Below are 24,553 nucleotides of genomic sequence, written 5' to 3'. Positions count from 1 at the left end.
GAATCCCAGACATGGGGGAAAACCAGCAAAAATATCTGAGTTAGGAGATGGAATTAGTATATGATGAACAAAAAGGAAATCTTTGTGACTGTACAGTCACAGGAGGTGGTAGCGAGTGAAATAAGCTGTAAGACTAGAAAGATGAGAGGAGGGCAGGTTATGAAGAACTTTTGAACACCAGGAGATTTTATATCTGATCCTGAAGGTAGTAGGATAACACTGGAATCTATTGAAAGAACTGGGGGATATCATGATCAGATCTGCAGTCTATAAGGGATCAATTTGACAGCTGAATGGAGGATGGACCTGAGTGAGGAGAAATTTGAGGGAGGGAGATCAGTCAGAAACCTAGTGCAATAATATAGGAATGAGGTAATGAAAGTCTATATTAGGGTAGGGACAATGCAAGAGACAAGAAGGTGGTAATATATTAGAGACATTTCAAATGTAAAAATTACAGGACTTGGCAAGAGATTAGATAGGGGTGGGGGGATGTGAGTGAGGATTTGAAGGTGACCTCTTGGTTGTTAGTCTGGGTGATGATGAGGAGAGGGATGACTTCTATTGTAATAGGAAAATTATTAAGAGGAGAATGCTTGGGGGGAAAGATGAGTTCCATGTAGGATATGTTGAATTTGAGATGTCTATAGGAAATCAATTTGAGATATCTAATAGGCATTTGGAGATGTGAGAGAGGTTAGGATTGGATAAATAGATTTGAGAGATGATAATCACATCATGGGAGTTTTTGAGACAACTAAGAAAAATGGTATGGATTAAAAAGAAGAAAAAATCCAGTTCAAAGCCTTGGAAATTCCAGTTAATGAAGTGACTTGGTTGAAGACCCAGTAAAGGAAACTGAAGAGGAGAAATCAAGCAAGTAGGAAGAGAATCAGGAAAGAGCAGTTTCATGAAAACCTAGAGGAACTAGAATATCATTGTATATGAGGCTGCTGGTATCAATAATGATGAAGACTAAGAAAAAAACTATTAGATTTAGCAAATACATCGTCGGCAACATTGGAGAAAATAATTTCAGATGAATAATGTAGTGGAAGTCAGATTGCTGAGAATTAAGAAAGAGGAAAGAAAGTAGAAGCACCAATTTCAAATGGCCTTCTCAAGTTGTTGGAGTTCTCTACTAGAAGGGAGGAATATAAAGGATGATAGCTAGTGTAGATGGTGGATCAAGTGAGAGTTTTTTTGAAAATGGGGTTAACAAGTTTGTAAGCAGAAAGGAGAAGGAAATCTGATGGGGCTGAAATGGGGTCTCTTGAACTTTTCATCTACTTCTCTCTGCTTTTTCTCTTCCCCAATACAATGCTTTCTTCACATAATAGCTTAATAAGTGAATATTAGATGAATGAGGAATGGCAAAGCATGAAATAGCTTACTGAGATTTCAATTGTCAAATTAGGAAACTGCCCTTTAACTCTCACCAGAAACGCAGAGATTTTGAGAGTTAAACTCTGGTTAGATTAGTTTGCAATTAAATAGCTATAATTTATTTATCCTGTTGTTAATTTTTCCACACCCTTCCCCGCATCCCTTTTCCATCTACAACCAAGTAGCTGTGGCCTACACTGGCAGTAAAGAACTCTGAAGTCTGCTCACAGTTTAGCCTAAGCAGGGTGGTGATAGTACAGCTGAAGCTAGTCAACTCTCTACTTTCGAGTCTTTACAAGTGCAGGTATGTCCTCCACTAACTTAATCCATCTCCCCACATAGTCGATATGGATGCATCAATAATGTCCCCCAAAGGACAAAGCCCAGTCATCTTCTGGGCGGGACCTATTCATTATTTAAGATATAGAATTAGTGGACTTAGTGAGATGAGCAGGACCAAGATCAAATTAACACTCCAGTTCCCCAGGTCCCTCCCTGCCCCCATCCGTTTTCCAGGCTGAGTCAAGTTGCGTGGTGTTTACCCTAGAGACGCCCCGCCCCTTCTCCTAAGGGTTGCTATGGAAACGGATCCGCAAGCCTCCCGAGTCCCTGAAGCGGGTCTGCCGGCGCCCCTGGTATCCTTCCTCACGAGTACCACTCCATTCAAGGCCAGTACCCACAAATCTGTCATCTCTTGCAAAAAACCATGGAAGTCTCTGCCTTCCCCAAGCTCGAGGAATCCCATGAAGAAAATAAACAGAAAAAAAAAGAGAAGGGATCCAGGGAAGGCGGAGAGCCTGAGGAACTTGCTCCACCACGGTCCCCGGACTCCGAACTCGAGGTAACTGACCCCCTTAAGGAGGAAAAAGGGCCGGCATCCGAACCCCAGTCCAGGAATAATATCCGGCCTCAGAGCCCTGGGTCGGGAAAGAGAGACTCCGGAGCTACCTCAGCTGAACCAAACGCTGCACTTAGCCCTCCCCCTTTAAAACCAGGTACCGAAGGTCCTCCTCAGGTAAGACTGGATCCACAGGGCCTTGCTCCACCTACCACGCCCGAACTGAACTTTGATGAAATTTCCGAGGCTGGGGAACTTCAACCTAGACATTTAGAACAAGTTCCTTATGAAAGGGCAACAACACCTCACTTAATTGGATCAGAGGAATCCTCCTATCTTTCCCAACAACCCCAGTATCTGCTGCAGGACCTGAATCAGGACATCGATCCACCAGAAAAAACAGCTTCAGACATTTTTCATGATGATGAATCCAACAGTAAATTTGATATCAATAAGCCAGAATTTGGACTGAATCAAAAAGGTGCATCTGAACTTACTGCACCTAGTACGCTAGAGATTGCTGTCCAGAATGCTAAGGCATATCTACTGAAGAAAAGTAACACGTCAGGCCTAAATCTGTGAGTCTTAGATAAATAGAAACAAAATTAACTGAGGAAACAAGAATATAACTAAGTAGTTGGGTGTGCTATGTATGGGGTGTGTGTTTCCAGAAAAGACAAGTTAGTAAAGTGACTTGAAGATGAAGGACTATGGAAGTCCAGGATATTTTGAATGGTGATCTGGTTAGTAGCTTATTACATAATAATAACATTTCTTTCCAAAAATTAATCATTCTCAATTATTCCTATCAATCAACAAACAATTTGTTGAATGCCTGGTTGGTTTTTTATGTAGTGAGTTGAATTTGGTACTTAGATATCAAAGACAGTAGTAGTAATAAAATAGCTTATTTTGTTTATATTAAAAGAATATTCTGTATTTTCACAATACTAAAAATTGTGTGAAATAGTTGAAATATCACTTCTACTAAATTATTGAAAAGTAACTCTCTGACTTAACTTCTAGCTTTAAATAATCAATAGTTTTCCTTTTTCATAGATTTTGATAAGAAATTTAAAAAAAAACACAACTAGTTCTCCTAATCTAGTCTTCTAACACAACTTAGTCCTCCTAAAAAACTCCTGTCTATTCCAGGCAACAAAAAAAGTCAGAATTGGAGAGTGATCAATGATGCAGAAAGGACATTATTCACATTAAAAGTGAATTTAAAAATATCCTCAAAATAAATATCTTGATATAAATGAATAAAAATCATGTCAATTTTTACATGCAAAAATTACTCCCCAAAATGTGAATACTACTTAATGCTAACAATGTGTATATAATATGGATATGTTTATGTAACATGAAAATCAATAGAATATAAACTCCTTGAGATTAGAGTCCATTTCATTTTTATCTTTGATTTCCAGTGCTTAGTACAGTGTCTAGCACTTAATAGGTACTTAAATAATTATAGATTAACAAAAATTCACCTTACTATTGGTGTCCCCCATGTATGAGAATAATGTACTCTTTATTCTTGATACGTATTAATATCAATATTCCTAAGCATAAAACAATAGCAACCAGTATAAATAGGAAGATACTTCATTAATAAGCAATGTAGTCATTAAGACTTTGTGTAAAAATATACTAAGAGAGTATATTTGTACAAACTTTTAAAAAATCTCTGCCTTACAAAATCTGACAGTTTATTTGAGAAGAATTCATATGAAAAATACATATGCAATATACACATACATACATATGTCTTATGAAATATATATATATGGTCTCTCAATATGTATGCACATGTACATACATATATATGCATGTGTGTGTGTCAATCAGTCAGTAAATATTTATTAAGCACTTATTATATGACAGGCTTTTTTTAGCATTGGAGATTCAAAGAAAGGCATAAGACAGTCATTGCCCTTGAGGAAATCTACTGAGAAAGACAAATTATAAAACTATAAAGAGGATAAATTGGAAATAATTAGCAGAAGAAAGGCCATTAGTATTGAGGGATAGGGAAAGGCTTCCAGTAAAAGATGAGATTTTAGACTTAAAAGAAACTAGGGACATCAGGACGCAGAGAAGAGAGAGAGCTTTCCAGACACGGGAAACAGTAAAAATGCCTGAAAATGAGAGATGGAGTATTTTGTTTGAGGACATCCAGGAGGCCAGTATTACTAATGGAAGTATAAAGTGGAAAAAAAGGGGGGGGGGCAGGGGGAAGGACCTATGTTATGAAGGGCTTTGAATGATAAAGAGAAGATATAGAATATGTAAACATTTGTAAATGCAAAGTATATTTTTAAAATATGTAATTTCAGGAAGAAGCAATCAATAACAACTCAAGGCAACAGGAAAACTCTCATGTAAGAATTGACACCTGAGCTGAGTCTAAAAACAAGCTAAGGGCTTTGAGGGGCTAAGATGAAAAGCAAGAGGATGCCAGCAATGGAAGGGCCCAATGTACAAAAACATTAAGGAAAGAAATGAAGTATTACATACAAGGAACTGATAGGAGAGTAGTTTGGCTATATAGAATGTGTGAGGGAGTAATAGGTAATAACAATGGAAAGGTAGGTGGGAGCTAAACTGTGCAAGGCTTTAAGTACAATTCATATTTTAAAGCAATATAGTCATTTTTGAGTAGAAGAGTAATAGGATCAGAGCTATGCATTAAGAATATCACTTTAGTTACAATGTGGAAGATGGATCAGAGAAGAGGGACAACTAGAAATACGGAGATCACATAAGAGGCTACTGCTATAATCAAAGCAATAGTTGATAAGAACCTGAACTAGGATACTGGCTGTGATTGGAAAAAAGGGGAGAAATAGCAAAGATATTATGGAGGTAGAAGAGCTGAGACCAGACAAATGAATGAGCATGGAGCATGGAGAGGTATAAAAACATAAATAAGACTCAGGTTATAAATCTAAAAAAAAAATAGGAGTTTGGAGGAAATGTGGATTTTAGGAGAAAGATGAATTCAAATTGGAATGGTTTGAGATGATCATGAAATAATCAGATAAAGATGTCTAGCAGACAAGTTAATAATATGGGACTGGAGCTCTGGAGAGAAAGGAAGATTGGATATGTATATTTGGGAATCCTGTGATTATTAAACCTATGGGAATTAATGAGGTTACCAAGAAACAAAATGTAGAAAGAAAAGAGGATCTAGGACAGAATCTTACCAATCACCTTTGGTTAAGGAGCTGACCATGGAGAAGGACCCAAGAAAGGAAATAAAGGAGTGATTAAATAAGTAAGTGCTCTGATCAGATGGAAGAAGATGAAATTATATGAGAAAATTGAGGAAAGAAGAAAAAAATTAGAACAGCTTCCGTGGAGAAGTGCAATCGCCATTCAGAAAGGGATTAAAAGATTGATGTATAGCCATCAAGGCCAATTTGAGATTAAATTACGTAAAATTTTAGTGGACTTAGTATGGTTGTATGACTTCTTTAGTGATCAATAGCAGCCAGGTAATAGGGAAGTGTAGAGGTAACCCAAAGTTGAAAGTTGTCAAGATGTGAACAATAGGACAAGTGAGCAAGAAATTCAAAATATTGGTAAATATACACTCATCTGGTCCTTTATTGGTAGGACCAAGATATGTAAATCAGGGAAACACTCTGGAAAGAAATGAATCTTAAGTCCTGTCTTTGAAGGTAATATTACATAGGTATTATTTGCAAATAGCAATTGAAGATTTAAAGGTGCAGAACATCATCAAGTTAAATAGTAGTGACAGAGAATAGACTCTTTTGGCTAGAGCAAAAGTGCTTGGATTGTATAGATAGTAACAATGATTTGGTGTCAAAGAGAAGACTGATAGTTCTGAACCTTATTGAGTGACACCTTTTTCAGATAATCCCAAGTCTAAAGTTAAATTTTCACATCTGCAAGAAGAGGTAGTCAATTTTGTTAGTCAACTTTGAAGTAATCAGTCCTTGGGGAACTGATTTTTACTAACCAAACTCTCAAGAAATTGATTAATACATGAAAATTATAATTATTGAGATATTAGGATATTTGTTTTAGCTAGTAAATTGTCTTTAAAGTATTCTTGAAAAAACAAATTGATATGTTTGCTTGATGAACAGGGTATTAGAGTTGGATTATCTTACTTGGATATTGTTCCTAAATTATAATAGCTCTAGGGGTTCTTTTCATTTTAGGAAGCCCTACTGAGGCAACTGGAATACTCATGTAGCTAAGTCAAATCAATGAATCAATAAATATTTGTCAAGTGCCTGATATGGGCCAGGCTTTGTGTTAAATGTTGGGGATATAAAAGATGCAAAAGACAGTTCCTTACTCTAAGGAGCTTACAATGTAAGATGAGGGAAGAGGGGAAGAAAGACAATATGCAAACAAATATATACAAGCTATATGTAAAATAAATAGGAAATAATTAACAGAGGGAAAGTACTAGAGTTCAGTAGATTGGATGAGGCTTCCAATAAAAGATGGTATTTTATTTGCAACTTTAGAAGAAGCCAGGGAAATCAGTAGAAAGAATGGATGAGTGAGAATGTTCCAGGCATGGATGAGAGAGAAAATGTCTGAAGCTGAGAGAGGGTCTTGTTAGTGGAATCGAAAGGAGAACACTATCACTGGATTAGAGTATGTGGTAGGGAGTAAAGTATAAGAAGTTTGGAAAAGTAGGAGGGTGCTAAGTTATAAAGTGTTTTGAATGTCAAACAGCATTTTTAAAGTTGATCCTAGAAGCAATAGGGAGCCCACTGAAGTTTATTGAGTAAGGAAATGATGTGGTCAGATCTACACTTTAGGAAAATCACTTTGGTTGCTGACTAGAAGATAAATTGGAGTGGAGAAAGACTTGGGGCAAGCAGACAACAATAAACTATTGCAATAATCCAGATGTGATATGATAAGGACTTGAATTTGAGTGCTGGCAATATGAGGAGAGAAGAGGGCATGTGAGAAATACTGTAAAGGTGAAATCAATAAACTCTGGCAACAGATTGAATTTGTGTGGGTGAGCAAAGATGACTTCTAAATTATAAGCCTGAGCAACTCAAAGGATGGTGTCCTCTACAGCAGAGGTCAGGAATGTCTGGCTTGTGGGCTGTAGAAGGCCTATGAAATTATTTGCTAAGGCAGTCGCAAACAGTGATGAGCTAAAAGCTAAGTACAACAGTCTTCCCACTGTTGGTATTCTGTAAACTGATAATTTTGCACAACCGATGGCAAATGATATTATAAATATTCAAATGGCTCTTGGCAAAAAAAAAAAAAAATTCCTCATCCCTGCTTTACAGTAATAGGTAAGATAAGAGGGATAGGGAGGAATTAAAGGGAAAGATAATGAATTAAGTTTTCAAGTTGTTGAGTTTAAAATGTCAGCTGGACATCCAGCTTGAGATGTATGACAATTGGAGATGGGAGATTAGAGGTTAGCAGAGACACTGAGACTGGATAAATAGATTTGAGAATTATCAATAATGAGGTGGTAGTTAAATTCATGGGAGCTGATGAAAAAACCATTCGAAGTAGTATAGAAGGAAAAGTGAAGAAGGTCCAGGACAGAATCCTGTAACCCCTCTGTCAAGGTGCCTTTTCCCTCTAAAAATGCTACAGACTTTCTGAGAAGACAGAAGTGGTCTTCAATGTATAGGTAATTAATGTCTCAGTAAGTCTAAAAGTTTTTAAGCTTCTTGAGTGCCTGAATGTTTTCACCATTCTCAGTTTTATTTGCTACTCTTAGGAAGTCTAATGTTGTTTTCTGGGGTTTTCTCTCTTTGGGTAGATATGATCATCTTTCTAAAGTACTGACTAAAGTTTTAGATCAACGTCCTGAAAATGTTGTTGATATCATTGAAAATATTAGTCAAGATGTGAAGAAGTCTCATTTTAATAAGAAACTGGATACACTCCAAGATGAACACGAAGTACCTTTGGCATATGAATTAGCAGAGAAGCAAAAGTTACTTTTTCTCCATGGGAATTTAGAAGGTGATCAAGAACAGGAAGATGAAATAGTAAGTCTTTTTTATTGATTTAAAATTCTCACTTTTTTATTTCGCAATTCTCTACAAACCATTTTTACCTTTTGTCTTTGGCAAGTATTCTTCAAGTAGTATTTTCCAATTTACCTCACCTAACTCCAATCATTCCTTTGCTTGTTTTTAACTATTTCAGTCTCCTTCAATCTTTTATGACCCCATTTAGAAGTTTCTTGGGAAAGATACTGGAATGCTTTGCCATTTCTTTTTCTACTTCATATTATAGATGAGGAAACTGAGGCAAAAAGCATTAAATGACTTGCCCATGTATCTGAGGATGGATTTGAATTCAGATTCAATAGCACTCTATTCACTATGTTACCTAGAAACATTTAGAAAGAGGTAGAATAGTATTATGAAAGAAACCCAAATGTGATGGATTTGAGCCTAGGTTCTACTATCTGCTAGCTGTATAATCTTGTACACGTCACTCAATAAGTCTTTTTTTTTTAATTATAGCTATTTATTTACAAGGTATATGCATGAGTAATGTTTCAGCATTAAACCTTGCAAAACCTTCTGTTCCAACTTTTCCTCTCCTTCCCCCTCCCCCCTCCCCTAGATGGCAGGTAGATTGATACATGTTAAATATGTTAAAGTATATGTTAAACATAATATATGTATACATATCCATACACAAGAGTTTTGCAGTACAAGAAAAATAGGACTTAGAAATAAAGTAAAAATCACCTGAGAAGGAAATCAAAAATACAAGCGGATAAAAGCAGAGGGAATGGAAATGCAATGTTGTGGTTCACTCTCATTTCCATAGTTCCATTCCATAGTTCTTTCACTGGGTGTAGCTGGTTCTCTTCTCATTCAGTAAGTCTTACACATTTATTAATCACTGCGCACATAATGCAGCCTTTGAAGTTGAGATGCAACAAAGTATGGATTCATTGTCTACTATTTGTGCTAATTTTGTCCTAACAACACCAAAAAAAAAAAAAAAACACAGGTACTCTTATTAGCCAGCACTACATCATCCAGGTGTGGAACCATCATCTACAACAAATGATGAATGCTGTGATAAGTTTACTTACCTTGACAGTACACTTTCCAGGAATGTCCATATGATAATGAGCTTAACGCATGCATTGCCAGAGTTAACTCAGTGTTTGGAAGGCTCTGAAAGAAAATCTGAGGGAGGAAAGATATTAGACTGGCTACCAAACTGAAGGTCTACAGAGCTGTTACGTTGACCTCGTTGTTATATGCTTGTGAAACCTTGACCGTAAGTGTATCACTACCATGAATTGCTTCCATTTGCATTGTCTTAGGAAGATTCTGAAGTTCACCTGGCAGCATAAGATACCAGACACCGAGATCTTTTCCTGAACTAAACTGAACTTGAACTACACAAACATCCAACTCATTACAGAGAACACAACTCTCTGTTGGGCTGACCACATTGTTTGGATGTCAGATATCTGCTTGCCAAAAAAAAAAAATATATATATTTTATGGAGAATTCGCACAGGACAAATGCTTATAAGGTGGTCAGAAAAAGTGATCCAAGGACACTCTTAAGGTTTCTCTTAAGAACTTTAGAATTGATTGCTTGATATTGGAGACACTGGCAGAGAATCACCCAGGATAGTGTGCTCTCATCAGAGAAGGAACTGTGCTCTATGAGCAAAGCAGAGTTGAATTAGATCAGAAGAAATTCGAGATGCACAACGTTAGAGAATCTGCCCCAAATGTTCATAGGGACTATTAGTGTCTGACTTGTGGCAGAGCATTCCAAACTCATATTGATCTGATCAACCATAGTCCAATACACTAACTTGACTTTCATATAGTGCTATCATTGGTCCATTGTCAAAGGTTAACAATCAACCAATCATTAAGTACCTATTATGGTGCTAAGTAGAAATTCTAGGGATACAAAAAGGCAGTGGATCTTAGTTTCCATATTTGGAATACAGACATAATACTTATATTACTTACTTATAGGGTTATTAAAGAGATCAAATAAAGGAATGAGATATTATGAAAGTACTTCATAAACTGCAAAAATGTTATAAAAATGATGTTATTTTATTTATGCTTAATTAGGCTTATTGTATGAACTATTGTTGAACAATTGAAAATCTATCTTTAAATGCCTGCCTTTACTTGGGCTATCCTTTGAATCTTTACTTAGACTGGCCTTCTTATCTTAACTTTTTTTTTAAACACAAGTTGTTAAGAGATGAGAATGTAAGATGATTCAGGAAGGGCTGACAAGATAGTGGAAAAATGAGATCTTTCTTGCACATGCTATAAGAATCTGTGAATGATTTTTCCCATCAGAGTAAGCTAGTATCAGGGGTAAGGATAGTGTACTGTAATTATTAAATACATATTTTAAATAACTCAGAAATTTCTGATGTGTACATTTACAAATAGGATCTATTATACTGTTGCCTAGCTTCCTCTGTAGTATGGGTTTATTATTCTGTTTCCCAGCTGCTTTAATAGTAACCTTCAATAACACTACTCTTAGATACTATCTTAAGCCTATCTCTTTGTTTATACATTTGCTCATTTAAGCAGATGCTGTAGCAGAAGAATAAACAGGTCATTTATGTTCCTGGTCCTGTCTCTAATTTGAATCTTTATTTAGATTAGGGATTTTTAAACAGGACATAGGAAGTCTACACAATGCAAGATGCCTATGGATAGATTTCAGGGGTCCATAAATTTGAATGAGGAAAAAATATACATTCATTTTCTCTAAATTCTCATCACAATTTATAATTTTCTTCAGTTATTTAAAAACATGATTCCGATAAGTAATTGGTTCATAGACTTCACCAGACAGACAGTTCATCATCCACAAAAAAGGTTAAAAACCCCTAAGTCAAATAATTCATCTCTTCATATCCTTCTTTAATAACAATCTACAGTAGTAGGCTTAATTTCTGAATAAACACTTTGATATTCTTATATGAAATGTCCACTTAGATTTTTTTTGAAGGATCATGTTTAAGTATTTGTAATTTTCTTCATTTTTGCTATAAAGTATCTTGAAGGGATCAATACAAAGACCTGTTTTATAAGTGAGACAGCATATATTAGAAGGTTCTTTTGGAGGTTTAAGATAAACTAATCTGATATATAATTTTCAATAGTGAAGTTTTAGTTAGCGTATTTGCATATAATGTATATTTTAGTGGGAAAAAAGAAGAGGAATTTGTGATTCCATTGGTACTGTAAAACCCTATTAACTCCCCTATATCTTGTCTATGATTTGTAGTTTGAGAAAACTGTGCAGTTAAACAATTTGCCCAGGATCACATAGGTAATATTTGTCAGAGAAAGGGCTCGAATCCAAGTTTTCTTAATTGCAAGATTGGTCTCCTATTCATTATGCTATGCTGCCTCTCATATAACAATATTTTGAATTTATTTACATAGGAAATTATAAAGTACTTTCACATATTGTATCTTATTCGATTTTAATTGCAATAAATAGGCATTATTATCCTCATTATACAGATGGAATTAAATTCATATGGCAACACCAGAAGTTGAATCAGTCTATTGCTTCTTGCTCTAAGTCTTAGGAGAAGATTCTGGAGCTTCAACTTCTAATGTTCTTTCCATTAAACTATGCTATTGGGATTTATTCGCAGGCAGCCTTCAAATCTAAATAACTATTATTACTTCCTTTGTTTCCTCTCTATACCTACTTGATACTGACAAAATAATTTGAAATTTAGTTTGCACTGGACCAGCCTCTAATCTGTAAAAGGCCAAACACAGCAGGCTGACAGGAGAGTCTCAAATCATATTGCCATTTAATTGATTTCAAAGTGAGAAAATTGGTTTGCCAACTGAAACCATCCCTCTGAATAGAAAGTCTTGACTTTCTGGGGCAGGACTAGGGGTTATATTCTTAAAAACCACAAAGGGGCTGGACTACAATGCAAACATCTTCCTTAGGTCTTAAGTAAACAGTTCCTATGGCAGACTTATGGGTGTAGGCATTTTTGAGACAATACTGGTATTCTTGAGACCTGTGGGAATAACCTTTAATTTATTAGAATCATTGCATAAGGGTCATTGAATCTTGTGATTGTTCAGCATGATACAGAATTGGAATAAATGTGGTGGAGGGAATAAAGGTGTAATCTCTGATTTGGTTCACTTAGAAATTACAGGAATTCTTAGCAATTTCATCCAATATTTTGGGTATTCATTTCATTTACATATAGCTTATAAATCTGATGCCATTACCCAAGGCTATTTCATCTAGGCTAGAAATGCAGGAGTCATAACTGCTGACCTAATCTAAAAGCTGGTCGCTATGGAAGCTTTAATGTATCATTTTTCCAATCTGAGCCAGTTTGCCTATTCTAAACATCTTGGCACAGGCTTTTTTCAGACACCTGATCAGCTTTAGCCCTACTGCAGCTCAGAACCCCCAACTTAAAGTGATTCACTACAGTCCAAACAAAATGGAAGGTGACAAATTTAGGTCTGTCATCTGAAAACCAATCTATAAATTTAGAAAAACTTATCAACTTGCTCACAAGTTGATGAATTTTTCTGCCAGTCATTCACAAAGACTTATTTAAGTACAGAAAGTTTGTGATCTGTATCTCTGTAAGGGAATATTTATAAGAAATGAAATCAGAGGTCCTTGAAATATTAAAGTATGAGATAAGAAAAAAAAGCTCCCTATATAAGTAATAAAAGAGGATATAAGCTAGGAAAGTGATAAAGGTGTTATTGAGTCAGGGAATCATTCCCATAAAACCATATTAAGCTGGGTCTTAAAAGAAATGAGATGATAAACTAGCTAAGAGATTGACTATAGCACTGGGGTTTAGTAATAACATGAACAAAGATATTGTGATTGAAATTAGTAAGCATCCAAGGAAATACAGATGAAGAAAGGAAAGCAAATAGATTTTCTTATATTCAATGGCATGTAAAAGCTAATTCTATTGGCTTGTGAGAAATGATTGTAAAATTTTCAGTGTGAACATTAAACCTTAGAAACTGACAATTGCTATAAATCAGGGCTTGATTTATAGTTTTTTTGAAAGTGTCTACAGATTAAATTGAAAAGTGTGTGGAGACATTCCCTGCTCCCCCCTTTCCTTCCCAGTCTTGTTGTTAAACATCTATCAACATACACTTTTATTGCTCTATTGCCTGGATTCATCAGGAATACAGTAAAAGGCTTAAGGAATGACATTATTACCAGACTGGAGAACTGGTACCTAGAAATAATAACAACTGGCATTTACATAATACTTTAAGATTTGTAAAATGCTTTACATTCCTTATACCATTTGAGCCTTGAAACATTCCTGCTTGTGTCTGATATTCTAACTAATGTATTTCTCTCTTAAGGCAGAAACCCCTCTTCCAAATATAATGGAATCAGCTTTCTACTTTGAACAAGTCGGAGTTGGTTTGAGTACAGATGAAACCTATCGCATTATTCTTGCCCTCAAACATCTCACTGACACACAACCATTACAGACATGCCGCTTCTGGGGGAAAATCTTGGGTATAGACAGGAATTACATTGTGGCTGAAGTGGAATTCCGTGAAGGGGAAGATGAAGAGGAGATAGAAGAGGAAGATAACATCGAAGAAAGTGAGACTGATGAAGAGGAAACTGAATTGCCCAAGTCTTCTTACAAGGGCCCACAAGTGATACCAAAAGAAGAAAACAGAACAGGTGCCAACAAATATACCTACTTTGTGTGCAATGAGCCAGGAAGGCCTTGGGTCAGGTTACCATCAGTGACACCTGCACAAATTGTTATTGCAAGGAAAATCAAGAAATTTTTCACAGGGAGATTAGATGCTCCTATTATAAGTTATCCCCCTTTTCCAGGGAATGAGAGTAATTACTTGCGGGCACAAATTGCTCGAATTTCAGCAGGAACTCACATTAGCCCTCTAGGTTTCTATCATTTTGGAGAAGGTGAGGAGGAGGAAGAAGTAGAAGGTGGACGGGATAATTATGAGAAGAATCCTGATTTTGAAGGCATTCAAGTCACTGAGCTAGTAGAATCCTTGTCCAACTGGGTTCATCATGTACAACATATTCTACCTCAGGTATGCTTCCTACATATTCTACAATTCTTAATCTACCATCAATCATCATTTAATTTTTATGGTGTGGAAGACAATAGTCCTTTTCCTTTTTTCTTTTGTCTTCTTTCCTTCCTTCCTTCCTTCCTTCCTTCCTTCCTTCCTTCCTTCCTTCCTTCCTTCCTTCCTTCCTTCCTTCCTTCCTTCCTTCCTTCCTTCTTTCCTTCCTTCCTTCCTTCCTTCCTATCTTTCCTGAGGCAATTGGAGTTAAGTGACTTGCCCAGTGTCACACAGCCAGAAAGTGTTAAGTGTCTGAGACCAGATTTGAATTTAGGTCCTCCTGATTTCAGGGCTCTATCCACTGTGCCATTTAGCTCCCCCCAATAGTCCTTTTCCATAAGATGTTGTAGTTTAGCAAAAGAGATAGACACACACAAAAAAACCTAAAAATATAAGAATGCCAAATATATGATATTAATTAGAGACTTTCAAACTGGGTCAGAAAGAGGGAAATAAGCATTTATTAATGATTACTGTGTTCTAGGCACTGTGCTAAGTGCTTTGAAATATTATCTTATTTAATTTTCCCTTCCTGAGAGAGATACTATTATTATTATTCTCATTTTACAGTTAAGGAAACTAAGATAGACAGAAATTATTTACTCTAGCTGTGTGAGCTAGAAATCTGAGGCCAGATTTGAATTCAGTTCTTCTCAACTCCAGGGACCATCCATTGTGCTACCTAGCTGCCTCAAATGTATTGCTTGCTAGTAGTGTTATATGACTTACTTCAAATAAAATAGGATTTAGGTGACTTTGTGAAATTACTTATTTTTTCATATTTTAAATTTATGTAAACATATTTTTTAGGATAGTGCTCCTTTTCTTCAAATCACACTCCTCTTTCATGGTGGTAGTACAGTGTGTTCAAAGACTGTGTTAGAGAACATATAATTATTGCCACATATTATTGTAATTGTATATTGTAAACATACTATAATAATTTTAGAATAACCCTCATAAGAAAAAACATGAAAAAGATAATGAATTACATAAAAGAGAAGTGAGAAACTACAACTTTTACATAGCTATCTTTATCTCATCTTATCTCGTCCCATGCCATCCCATTCCATCCCATCTCATCCCATCTCATTTCATCTTTTCTCACATCTACTCATTTATTCTATTTTCTTTTTTTCTTCTCTCTCCTCCTATTTCCCTTTCTCTCTCCTCTTTTTCATTTTGTCAGGGTAGAGAATTCCCCATGAAGAAATTACACTTATTAAAAAAAATTAGTGCTTATTCTACAACACATTTTTTTGGTAGCGTTTGCTGGGGTGCTAAGATTTTAAGCACTTTATCTATTGTCACATAGCCAGAAAGTCCAGAATGTATCTATGGCACATTACAAATATTATTGTCTTGATATTTATTAATTTATTCTTATATTATTTCTAATGATCTCTTCATGTGGTTCACTGATGATTCAATGGTTAAAAATATAGGATATCCCAAAAGTCACATATATGTAAATATGTAACATATATATAATACATACATATACACATAGAAAGCACTAATAACTTAAAACTGCACTAAGATATTTGGGATAATATACACATAGAAAGACACATTCTTTGACTTTTTGAAAATCATTGTAAAACAATAATAGAAAGTAAATATAACCTACTTTTGTTTGAGTTATCTGTATAATTGAATACAATTCCTCTTTGAAGTATTTTTTTTACTAGAATTATCATAATTTAATTAGGTCTGTTTTAACAGAAGTTAGTTTGTGGTGCAGGAGAAATAATACTAGGCTTCCTGTTAAAGAACCTGACTTTGAACTCTAGCTTTGGCTCCTACTAGTTATATGATGAATATACTAGTTACAGTTCTTTGAGTCTCTAGTTTCCTTATCTGAAAAATGGGAATTAATAATTCTTGCACTATTTTCCATACAGAGTTATTATTAGGAAACTATTTTATATACTTTAGAATTTATCATGATAAATTATTGTATATTATTTTTATCACAGAGCTGCTATCATATATTGAAGATCCTTATAAGCCTTCTAACCTTTATTACTTAGGGCCGATGTAATTGGTTTAACCCTATACAAAAAAATGAAGTAGGGGAAGAAGAAGAGGAGGAAGATGAAGATGAAGAAGTAGAAGAAAAAGGAGAGGAACCAGATAACAGTGAACAAGAACTGGGGCCACCTCTTTTGACTCCAATATCTGAAGATTTAGGTATTTTATATACCCATGGGTTCATAATTACAAAAAGACACTATAAAATATTTAGAATATACTTACATGAGGGACATTTTGAAAAGTTATGTACAAGGAATTCTGACGTCTTTTTTCTTATTGCTGAGGTAGAATAGAGCACTCAGTTTGGGGTTAGGTAAGAAATTTATTAAACTTCTTTGGGACTAAGTTTCTTCACTTGAAAAAATGGATAGTAATTGTACCACCTACCTCATAGGGTAGTTGCATAACTTAAACAAAATAATAGAGGTAAAGTATTTTAAGGTAACTGTAAAACACTATATGAAATTTTACTTATTTTTTTTCTGAGGTACCTGAGCTGCATTGGGAGATGGGAATGCAGCAAAGCTTTGTTGATTAATGACTGATTAGGATCATGAAAAAATTTGAATAGATATGGTTCTTATAATTGTTTCATATAGATGAGAACTGGCTCATGTGGCACCTTTGGTATATGTGACATAGGTTGTCAACTCAATAAAGTACAGAATACAAATACATTCATACATATGTATTTATATAAAATAGTAATATATGTATATTATTATATTAGTTTAGACCCTTATAATCTCTCCTCCTAATTGGTTTTCCTGCCTCTAATCTTTCTCATATATATAGTCTATCATCTATACTATTGCCAATTTTCTGCTCAACAAATTCCCCTGGTCCCCTATTATCTCCAAGGTCAATTATAAACTTCTCCTGTTGCTATCTAAAACTCTTCATAACCAGGCTCCAAGCTACTTTTCAAGGATTGTTATATGCTATTCCTTTTTCATATTTGCTATGGTCCAGCCAAACTGGCCTTCTTGCTATTCCATTTGTACATTATCTCATTTTCCATCTCTGTACCTTTGTAATTCTGTCCTTCATGTCTATAATTGCACTCCTTCACCTCTTCCTCTTAGAATTCAAACTTTTCCTCAAATAATAATTCAAATAACACTTCCTACATGAAACCTTTCCTGAACCCTTCTTGACTGTTAATATCACCACCCTTCCTAATCCTACTGTACCTCAATCCCACCTCCAAATCTTATATTTATATATACCTATATGTGTATATGTTTATCTCCCATGATATAATGAAAGCTATCTAAACACAGGAACTATTTAATTATTGTCTTTACATCCTCAGACTCGTAGTAGAATACCTGGCACATAGTAGGTACTTAACAAGTGCTTGTTGGTTAATTCATAATGCTGACTTTTAGATTTCTAACACCTTTCTCATCATTTTTATATTGCTTCTTCCTCTGTTTTTGTTTACTTACTACTTAATGTAAATATGAAGTCAATGGCCCTTGCTTTCTTTGATAAGAGTCAGAAGCTCTGACTCTTATATATTAAGCAATTGCTCTCCTGCTTCTTTCTTATCTTTTTGCCCTATGTACTTGAGCAGATTCACAGAAAATGAGATGTTTATATCTAATCATAATGCATATCCTACATGTCCCAAAGAGTTAAAAACATTATTTGGGGACAGCCAGGACTATGGATTTTTTATAGAGAATTATAAAGAAACTTCCTCCAACAATGGCATTAGCAAGTTGTCTGTGACTTATGGTCTTAGATGGATACCTGCACAACCCAAGAGCACAAATAATCAGCCTCTAATTCACATAGCAAATAGATGTCAGAAACAGAATGTTAGCTCAAGATTTCCTGATTCTAAGGATTTTCTTCTCTCTTTACTATCCAGTTTTGGCTCTCAAGATGAAAAATTATCTGTCTTATCTTGATTTATAGAAATTCAGAACACACCTCCTTGGACAGCCCAGTTATCTTCAAGTTTGATTCCTCAATATGCTATTGCATTCCTTCGATCTAACCTTTGGCTTGGAGCTTATGCCTTTTCTGATGGCAAGTAAGTACTGACAGCTATAAAATCATTATAGGTTATCACTTAATATTTCCAAAAATGTCTGGACCCACAAGAAAAACCAAGCAGATTTAGGAAATTAGCATAATTCAATCATCTTTCTCTGTCAAATCATTATCTGAATGTATTTTCTACTTTTGTCATTCTCTTGTTAAATAACTTGGTTATTCACTTAAATTTTCTAGTGAACAAAAATGTAAACACTACTTAAGGCAATTTACATCTAAAAGGTTTTATTTTTTCATGGGCATGAGATGAAAGATCTATAATGAGTAAGGGAAGGCTCTGTTAATTTATTTAAATTGCAGTTAAGATATAAATGGAGAGAATTATAGTCAAAAGGAGAGTAAATATGCTTTTCCCCACTTAGAACTTATGCCTTTATTACTCTTTCCTAATGACTTTACCAACACATAGCCAAGACTTTGAGAAGACTAACTCTTTCAATTCAGTTAAGAGAATATTTAGCTAAATAAGCTCTTTAGACAACATTTTAAAAGATATAAAAACATAAGGGAAAAATTGTATTTTGTGAATTCACAGGAATTCACAGGAAAATTAGGACTAGATATTAAAGATAACAAATCTTTAATACCTAGTCCTAATTTTCCTGGAATTTCCTTGCCCTACAAAAAGTCCTTCTGTTCATTTCCCAAAGACAATTGTTTATAATAATATTGATAACCATCAGCTTTAGTACTTAAAGTAAGTTTCTTCTGATAGGATAGGTTCTGAGGGACATTTCATCTCTACTGTAATTTCTAATTGCAATTTTGCTTAGGACTAGAGAAGTGTACAATGTTGTACTCAAATGTTTGTTCATTGTAGTAACTCATTCAGATTTTTCTTTTCTTCCTAAAAACTTATATGGTAATCATCCTTTTGTTTACAGAAAATTTGAGAATCTTTACATAGGTTGGGGACATAAATACAATTCAGACAATTATACTCCTCCACTTCCACCACTTGTTCAATCAGAGTACCCCAGTGGGATAGAAATCAAGGAGATGGATGACCCCACTGTGGCTGAGGAGGAGGCTTTCCGGATTGCACAAGAGAAACCTTTATTAGAATCTGGGAAAACTGAAGAAGGTGATGGTGATGATGATGATGATGATGATGATGATGATGATGACGACGATGACGATGACAACTAATAAGAATGGGAACTCAAACGGGTGCTTTGGGGATACATGTGAATGATAATAACAACTAATCATGTTCAAAAATGTAATTCCTCAAAGATACAAAATTTGAGATTTCATATATGAAACTCTTAAATAGTTTCAGACAGGTATCTAACATAGGAGGATTAATGTAATAACACTGACACGCTATATCACTATAAAACATGCTAAAACTGGGGCAGCTAGATGGCACATGGACAGAGTGCTGGCCCTGAAGTCAGGAGGACCTGAGTTCAAATCCTGCCTCAGACACTTAACACTTCCCAGCTGTGTGACTCTGGGCAAGTCACTTAACCCCAATTGCCTCAGGGGGAAAAAACCTAAATGCTAAAACTTAGTTGAGGGTAGTATGGAATAGAAAACTAGGAAAATCTTAGCTCAAAGTTACTTAGCCCCTCTGTGCTTCCCCCGCCCTCTGGTCCTCACTAATTCTAAAATTTTTTTATTCTAAGTTCAATCATGCTTTAGAAAGTAGTGAATTTAGTAGTATTGTCTTATTCCATATTTTATTTTGAAAAAATAATTTTAAAATTTTAAGTTTTGATATTTTTATCTCAAACATACATAATACTATTACTAACCATGTGAAACAGACATGACCTTCAATATCCCTTTACTAGGTGAGGAACAGAGAATGAAAGAATATTTATGGAAAACTTTTTATATTCTTTGGGGAAAATCAATATAGAAATCATAGGTTCCCAACCTAGAATCCACACACCTATATATTTCAGGAGCTTTCAAACTTGGATAAGGAAAAAATGTCATAATTATTTTTAATAAGGAAAAATTAATTTCATCATTATTTTTTATTAACATTTAACTAAAATGTAGCATTTCTTTCAATTATTTAAAAAAGCATTATTCTGAAAAGGCATCCTAGGTTCCAAAAGGGATTGTGATACAAGAACAGTTAAGTCCTGATGTAATCTGGATCATAAAATGTTGCTATATAATTAAGAATCAAAACAAAATCTCATTTCATGAAAAAGCAAAATAGGTCAGGAAAAGCCAAGTACAGATTCTGTCAATGACACATACTGGTTGTGTGACTATGGGCAGGTCACCTAAAAATCTCAGTATTCTATACAACTCAAGATTGCAAGTTGCATAGTTGTTGACCTACTTTGGGAGAGGGGTTCCTCATCCAGAATCTTCTATTCCAATGTAAACTATATGTCATCTTCACATCCTTATTGAACCTCATTGCCCTCATAATCATTATCAACTTAAGAGAGTGGTATAAATCCCTAGGAGCATAATTCAGGCTTCTGAACTCCCAGTGTTACTGGGACTGATCTACTTTCCTTCTACCCTGCTAGTCTAATAATGATGCATATGTTTCTTACTAAAGTGTTGTTATGGTTGTTTAGTTGTGTCCAACTCTGTGTGACCCCCATTTGGGGTTTTCTTGGCAGAGACATTGGAGTGGTTTGCCATTTCCTCCAGTTTTGTAAAGTAGTCATACCTATATGGCTATTGACAGTCATATAGATATACTAGTCCGTTTGACAAACTCTGGAAAAGATTCCAGACATCTGAAGACAAACATACAGATTGCCACCAAAGAAGCTTTCTGATTTACAGAATTGTTATGACAAGTTCTGCTTGTGAGAACTATGGTGACAAGCAGCTAATTTGGCCTCATCCAAAAATTTGACATGTTTCAGTTGTACCTATTAGAGAAGCATAAGGCTATTCTGACAAAATTAAATTTAAAAAATGCTCAATTACATTCTTTACAACTTTTTGAAAGTATAAAGCATTTGCTGATCAATGGTGCAGTAAACACATTTTTCAATCAATCAATTAGCATTTATTAAGCACTTATAATGTGTCAGGCACTGTGCTAAATGCTGAGATACAAAGACAAATATAGTCCCTGTCCTCAAGGAGTTTATATAGGAGACTTAATGGGGAAAATAACATGTTAATAAATGGGTACATACAGAGTATATGGAAAGTACCTTTGAAAAGGAAAGCAATTAACATTTTTTTTTTATAAATTTACCAGCACAGAGATAGTATTTCATTCACAGTCCTTTGCATTTTATAAAACATTTCTTCAAATATTAAATTCCATTTGTCATAGCAAGAAGGGACAGATATTATCCCTTTTTACATATGAGAAAATAAACTTAATGAAATTGTGGCTTGCTACACATTCTATATCTTGAATAAATAGTAATAGGAAAGAAATTGTTGAGATGTGGTTCAAACCTAGGTCTTGATTCTGAGTTCACTGCCCTTTTTCTACTCTGAGCTTTGGTTTATGATTCTTTAACATATTTTAAATGTTCCCACCAAACATAAGAATTCTATTACTTAGCAATCATTTTGATCATAAAATATGTTCAGGTAAAGTGGAGCCATAAGCATAAACCAGATAAGATATTCTGACACTATTGTGATTAGTCAATTTAGTCAATTGAGGTTATGTGACCTGTTCAGGGCCACAACTAGTGGGTGTTAAGTATCTAAGACTGGACTTGGACTCAGGTCTTCCTGACTTCTGGGCTGATGCTCTATCCACTGCACCATCTAGCTACCCCATAAAAAAGTCAATTTTGGACAAACATTTGCAACTGTAAATGAAAAACCATGAAAATTTCATGAATCATAAACCAAATCCAATTTTTAAAAAACCAATTTTAAATTATGTTTTGAAAAATGCCTGAATGAAACAACTCCAATGAAAACTAAAAATCTTAGTGTTCTAAAATTTTTGAAAAGGATATAAAAATGTTATTCAAACTAAATCCATAATTAATTGCTTGAATTCCTGGTGTGAAAAATAGTATATATATATATATATATATATGTCAACCTTCCAATTAATCCTCATTCCTTGAAAAATAATATCAAATCAATAAAATTGAATTAGTATGAAAAATCAAGAATATTTTTATAAACTTTTATTGTTGATGTTGAAGATGCAAACCATATTAATTAGCAGGATTCTTAGGAAATACATTTTCAATGATAGCAATTTACATCTTATCTCAAAATAAAATTATTCTGTATTCTCTAAGCACTTTTGTACCATTCCCATTTTCTGAGTCATGTATTTTCAGTATATTCCTTGTGTTTATTTCTTGTGCATGTTTTTGATGTTCCCAATTAGATGTTACTTAAAGATAGAAACATAGAAAGTTTTCATATCTTTTGTGTATCTCCACTGCCACCTACTATAATGTTCTAAATTAAATATCTCAAATCTCTCCATCAATTACTGTCTCTTTTTATTTAACTACCTGATTTTTGATACATGGTTAGTCATAGCTCTTTGATCACCAATGTGAGTCACAAGATTTTGCTTACTATTCCTACAACCTGTTTAATATGTTGTTATTAATGGTTATCACTACTTTTCAATGGCTTCTTTAACCTTAGCTTTGCCTTTGCCAAGGTCTCCCACTACATTCAGGGTCATTTTTAGTCATCCTGATCTATATTTTGCCACTAGACCCAGATGGCTCTGGAGGAGTGAGGCTGGTGATTCTGCACACCATCTCACTTAAATCCAATCCACTTGCAAGTCAAGACATCATTTTCCTGACGTCATTTGTTCTCTTTGAGAATGAAGGACAAACACTACCACATCTCTCAGAGATTATCTGTACAAAAATATTTAAAGCAACTCATACTGTTGTGACAAATAATTGGAAATTCAAAGGAAGCGCATCAAGTGAGTAATGGCTAAATGATAGTATATGATAGTAATGGAATGCTATTATGCTATAAGAAATTATAAGCAAGTCAATTTCAGAAAAACCTAGATATTCATGAACCATATAAAGTGAAATGAGCAGAACCTAGAGCACATTGTACACAGTAAAAACAACATTGAATGATGATCAGCTTTGAATGATCTAACTATTCTCAGCAATAAAGGACTCATTATAAAAAATGCTATCTATATCCAGAGAAAGAACTGGGAGTCAAAATGCAGATCCAAGCATACTATTTTTTACTTTTTTTTTTTCATGCTTTTGGTCTTTCAAAACATGATTACTATGAAAACGTTTTACATGATTGCACATCTGGAATCAATGTCAATTTGTTTACCATCTTAGGGGGAAGCTGAAGGAGAAAATTTGGAATTCAAACTTTTTCAGATTTGAATGTCAAAATTGTCTTTACATGTAATTGGGAAAAAATATTTTTAAAATGTGTTTGTCTTGTTTGAGGAAAAACTTTTCAATTTAATGTCATCAAAATTATTGCATTAAACTTTTATAATTGCTTGTACCCTTTATTTAAGAATTCATCTCATATCCATAAACATATAAAAGGGATGTGATGTGCTTCTATTTAGGTCATGTATTCATTTTTAATTTAATATGGAATACAGTGTAAGTGCTGGTAGCTAATTTCTGCCAGACTGCTTTCCAATTTTCCAAGTAGTTTTTATCAAAGTAGTTCTTTTCTAGATAATTTATGATTCAGATTTCCTGACATTGGCATTATTTTATTTTTATTTTTTTCTAGTGTAATCTGTTGATCTACTTTTCTATTTTACCAGCACCAAATAGTTTTGATGAATTCTACATTATAATAGCTAGGGAATGCCAGGTCTGGAGTCGGGAAGACTCAATCTTCATGAATTCAAATCTGGCCCAAGACACTTGCCAGCTGTATCAGCATGGGCAAGCCACTTAAACCTATTTGCCTTAGTTTCCTCATCTGTAAAAATGAGCTAGAGAAGGAAATGGCAAACCACTCCCCTATCTTTGCCAAGAAAACCCCAAATGGGGATTAGACGCAACTGAAAGAAAACAGTGGACAGAGAACTGCAGTCAGGGAGATAAGAGTTCAAAGATATCTTCAGATATTTACTGTTATATTTTAAAATAAGTAGCTTCTAATTTGTAGGTATAATTAAGCCATT

General features: G+C 34.6%; 1 protein-coding gene across 3 annotated transcripts in view; it reads left to right on the top strand.

The window, feature by feature from the left end:
* The first annotated feature begins 1,946 nt into the window (after positions 1-1,946).
* RSPH4A (radial spoke head component 4A) overlaps positions 1,947-24,553 on the top strand; it is a 47,583-nt gene continuing 24,976 nt past the window's right edge. For 2 of the 3 annotated variants that reach the window (XM_031964372.1, XM_031964373.1), the window contains exons 1-5: positions 1,947-2,802; positions 8,022-8,253; positions 13,627-14,343; positions 16,413-16,572; positions 18,343-18,460. In XM_031964372.1, the coding sequence (XP_031820232.1) occupies positions 2,093-2,802; positions 8,022-8,253; positions 13,627-14,343; positions 16,413-16,572; positions 18,343-18,460 (1,937 nt within the window). In that variant the 5' untranslated portion in view covers positions 1,947-2,092. Of the gene's footprint in view, positions 2,803-8,021; positions 8,254-13,626; positions 14,344-16,412; positions 16,573-18,342; positions 18,461-19,367; positions 23,276-24,553 lie in introns of those variants that run through there. The other variant, XM_003769390.4, reaches the window with a different exon arrangement.

The sequence above is a fragment of the Sarcophilus harrisii genome, chromosome 4 (assembly GCF_902635505.1).
Source record: "Sarcophilus harrisii chromosome 4, mSarHar1.11, whole genome shotgun sequence".
Classification (NCBI taxonomy): Eukaryota; Metazoa; Chordata; class Mammalia; order Dasyuromorphia; family Dasyuridae; genus Sarcophilus; species Sarcophilus harrisii.
This window is presented reverse-complemented; position numbering and strand designations above follow the sequence as displayed.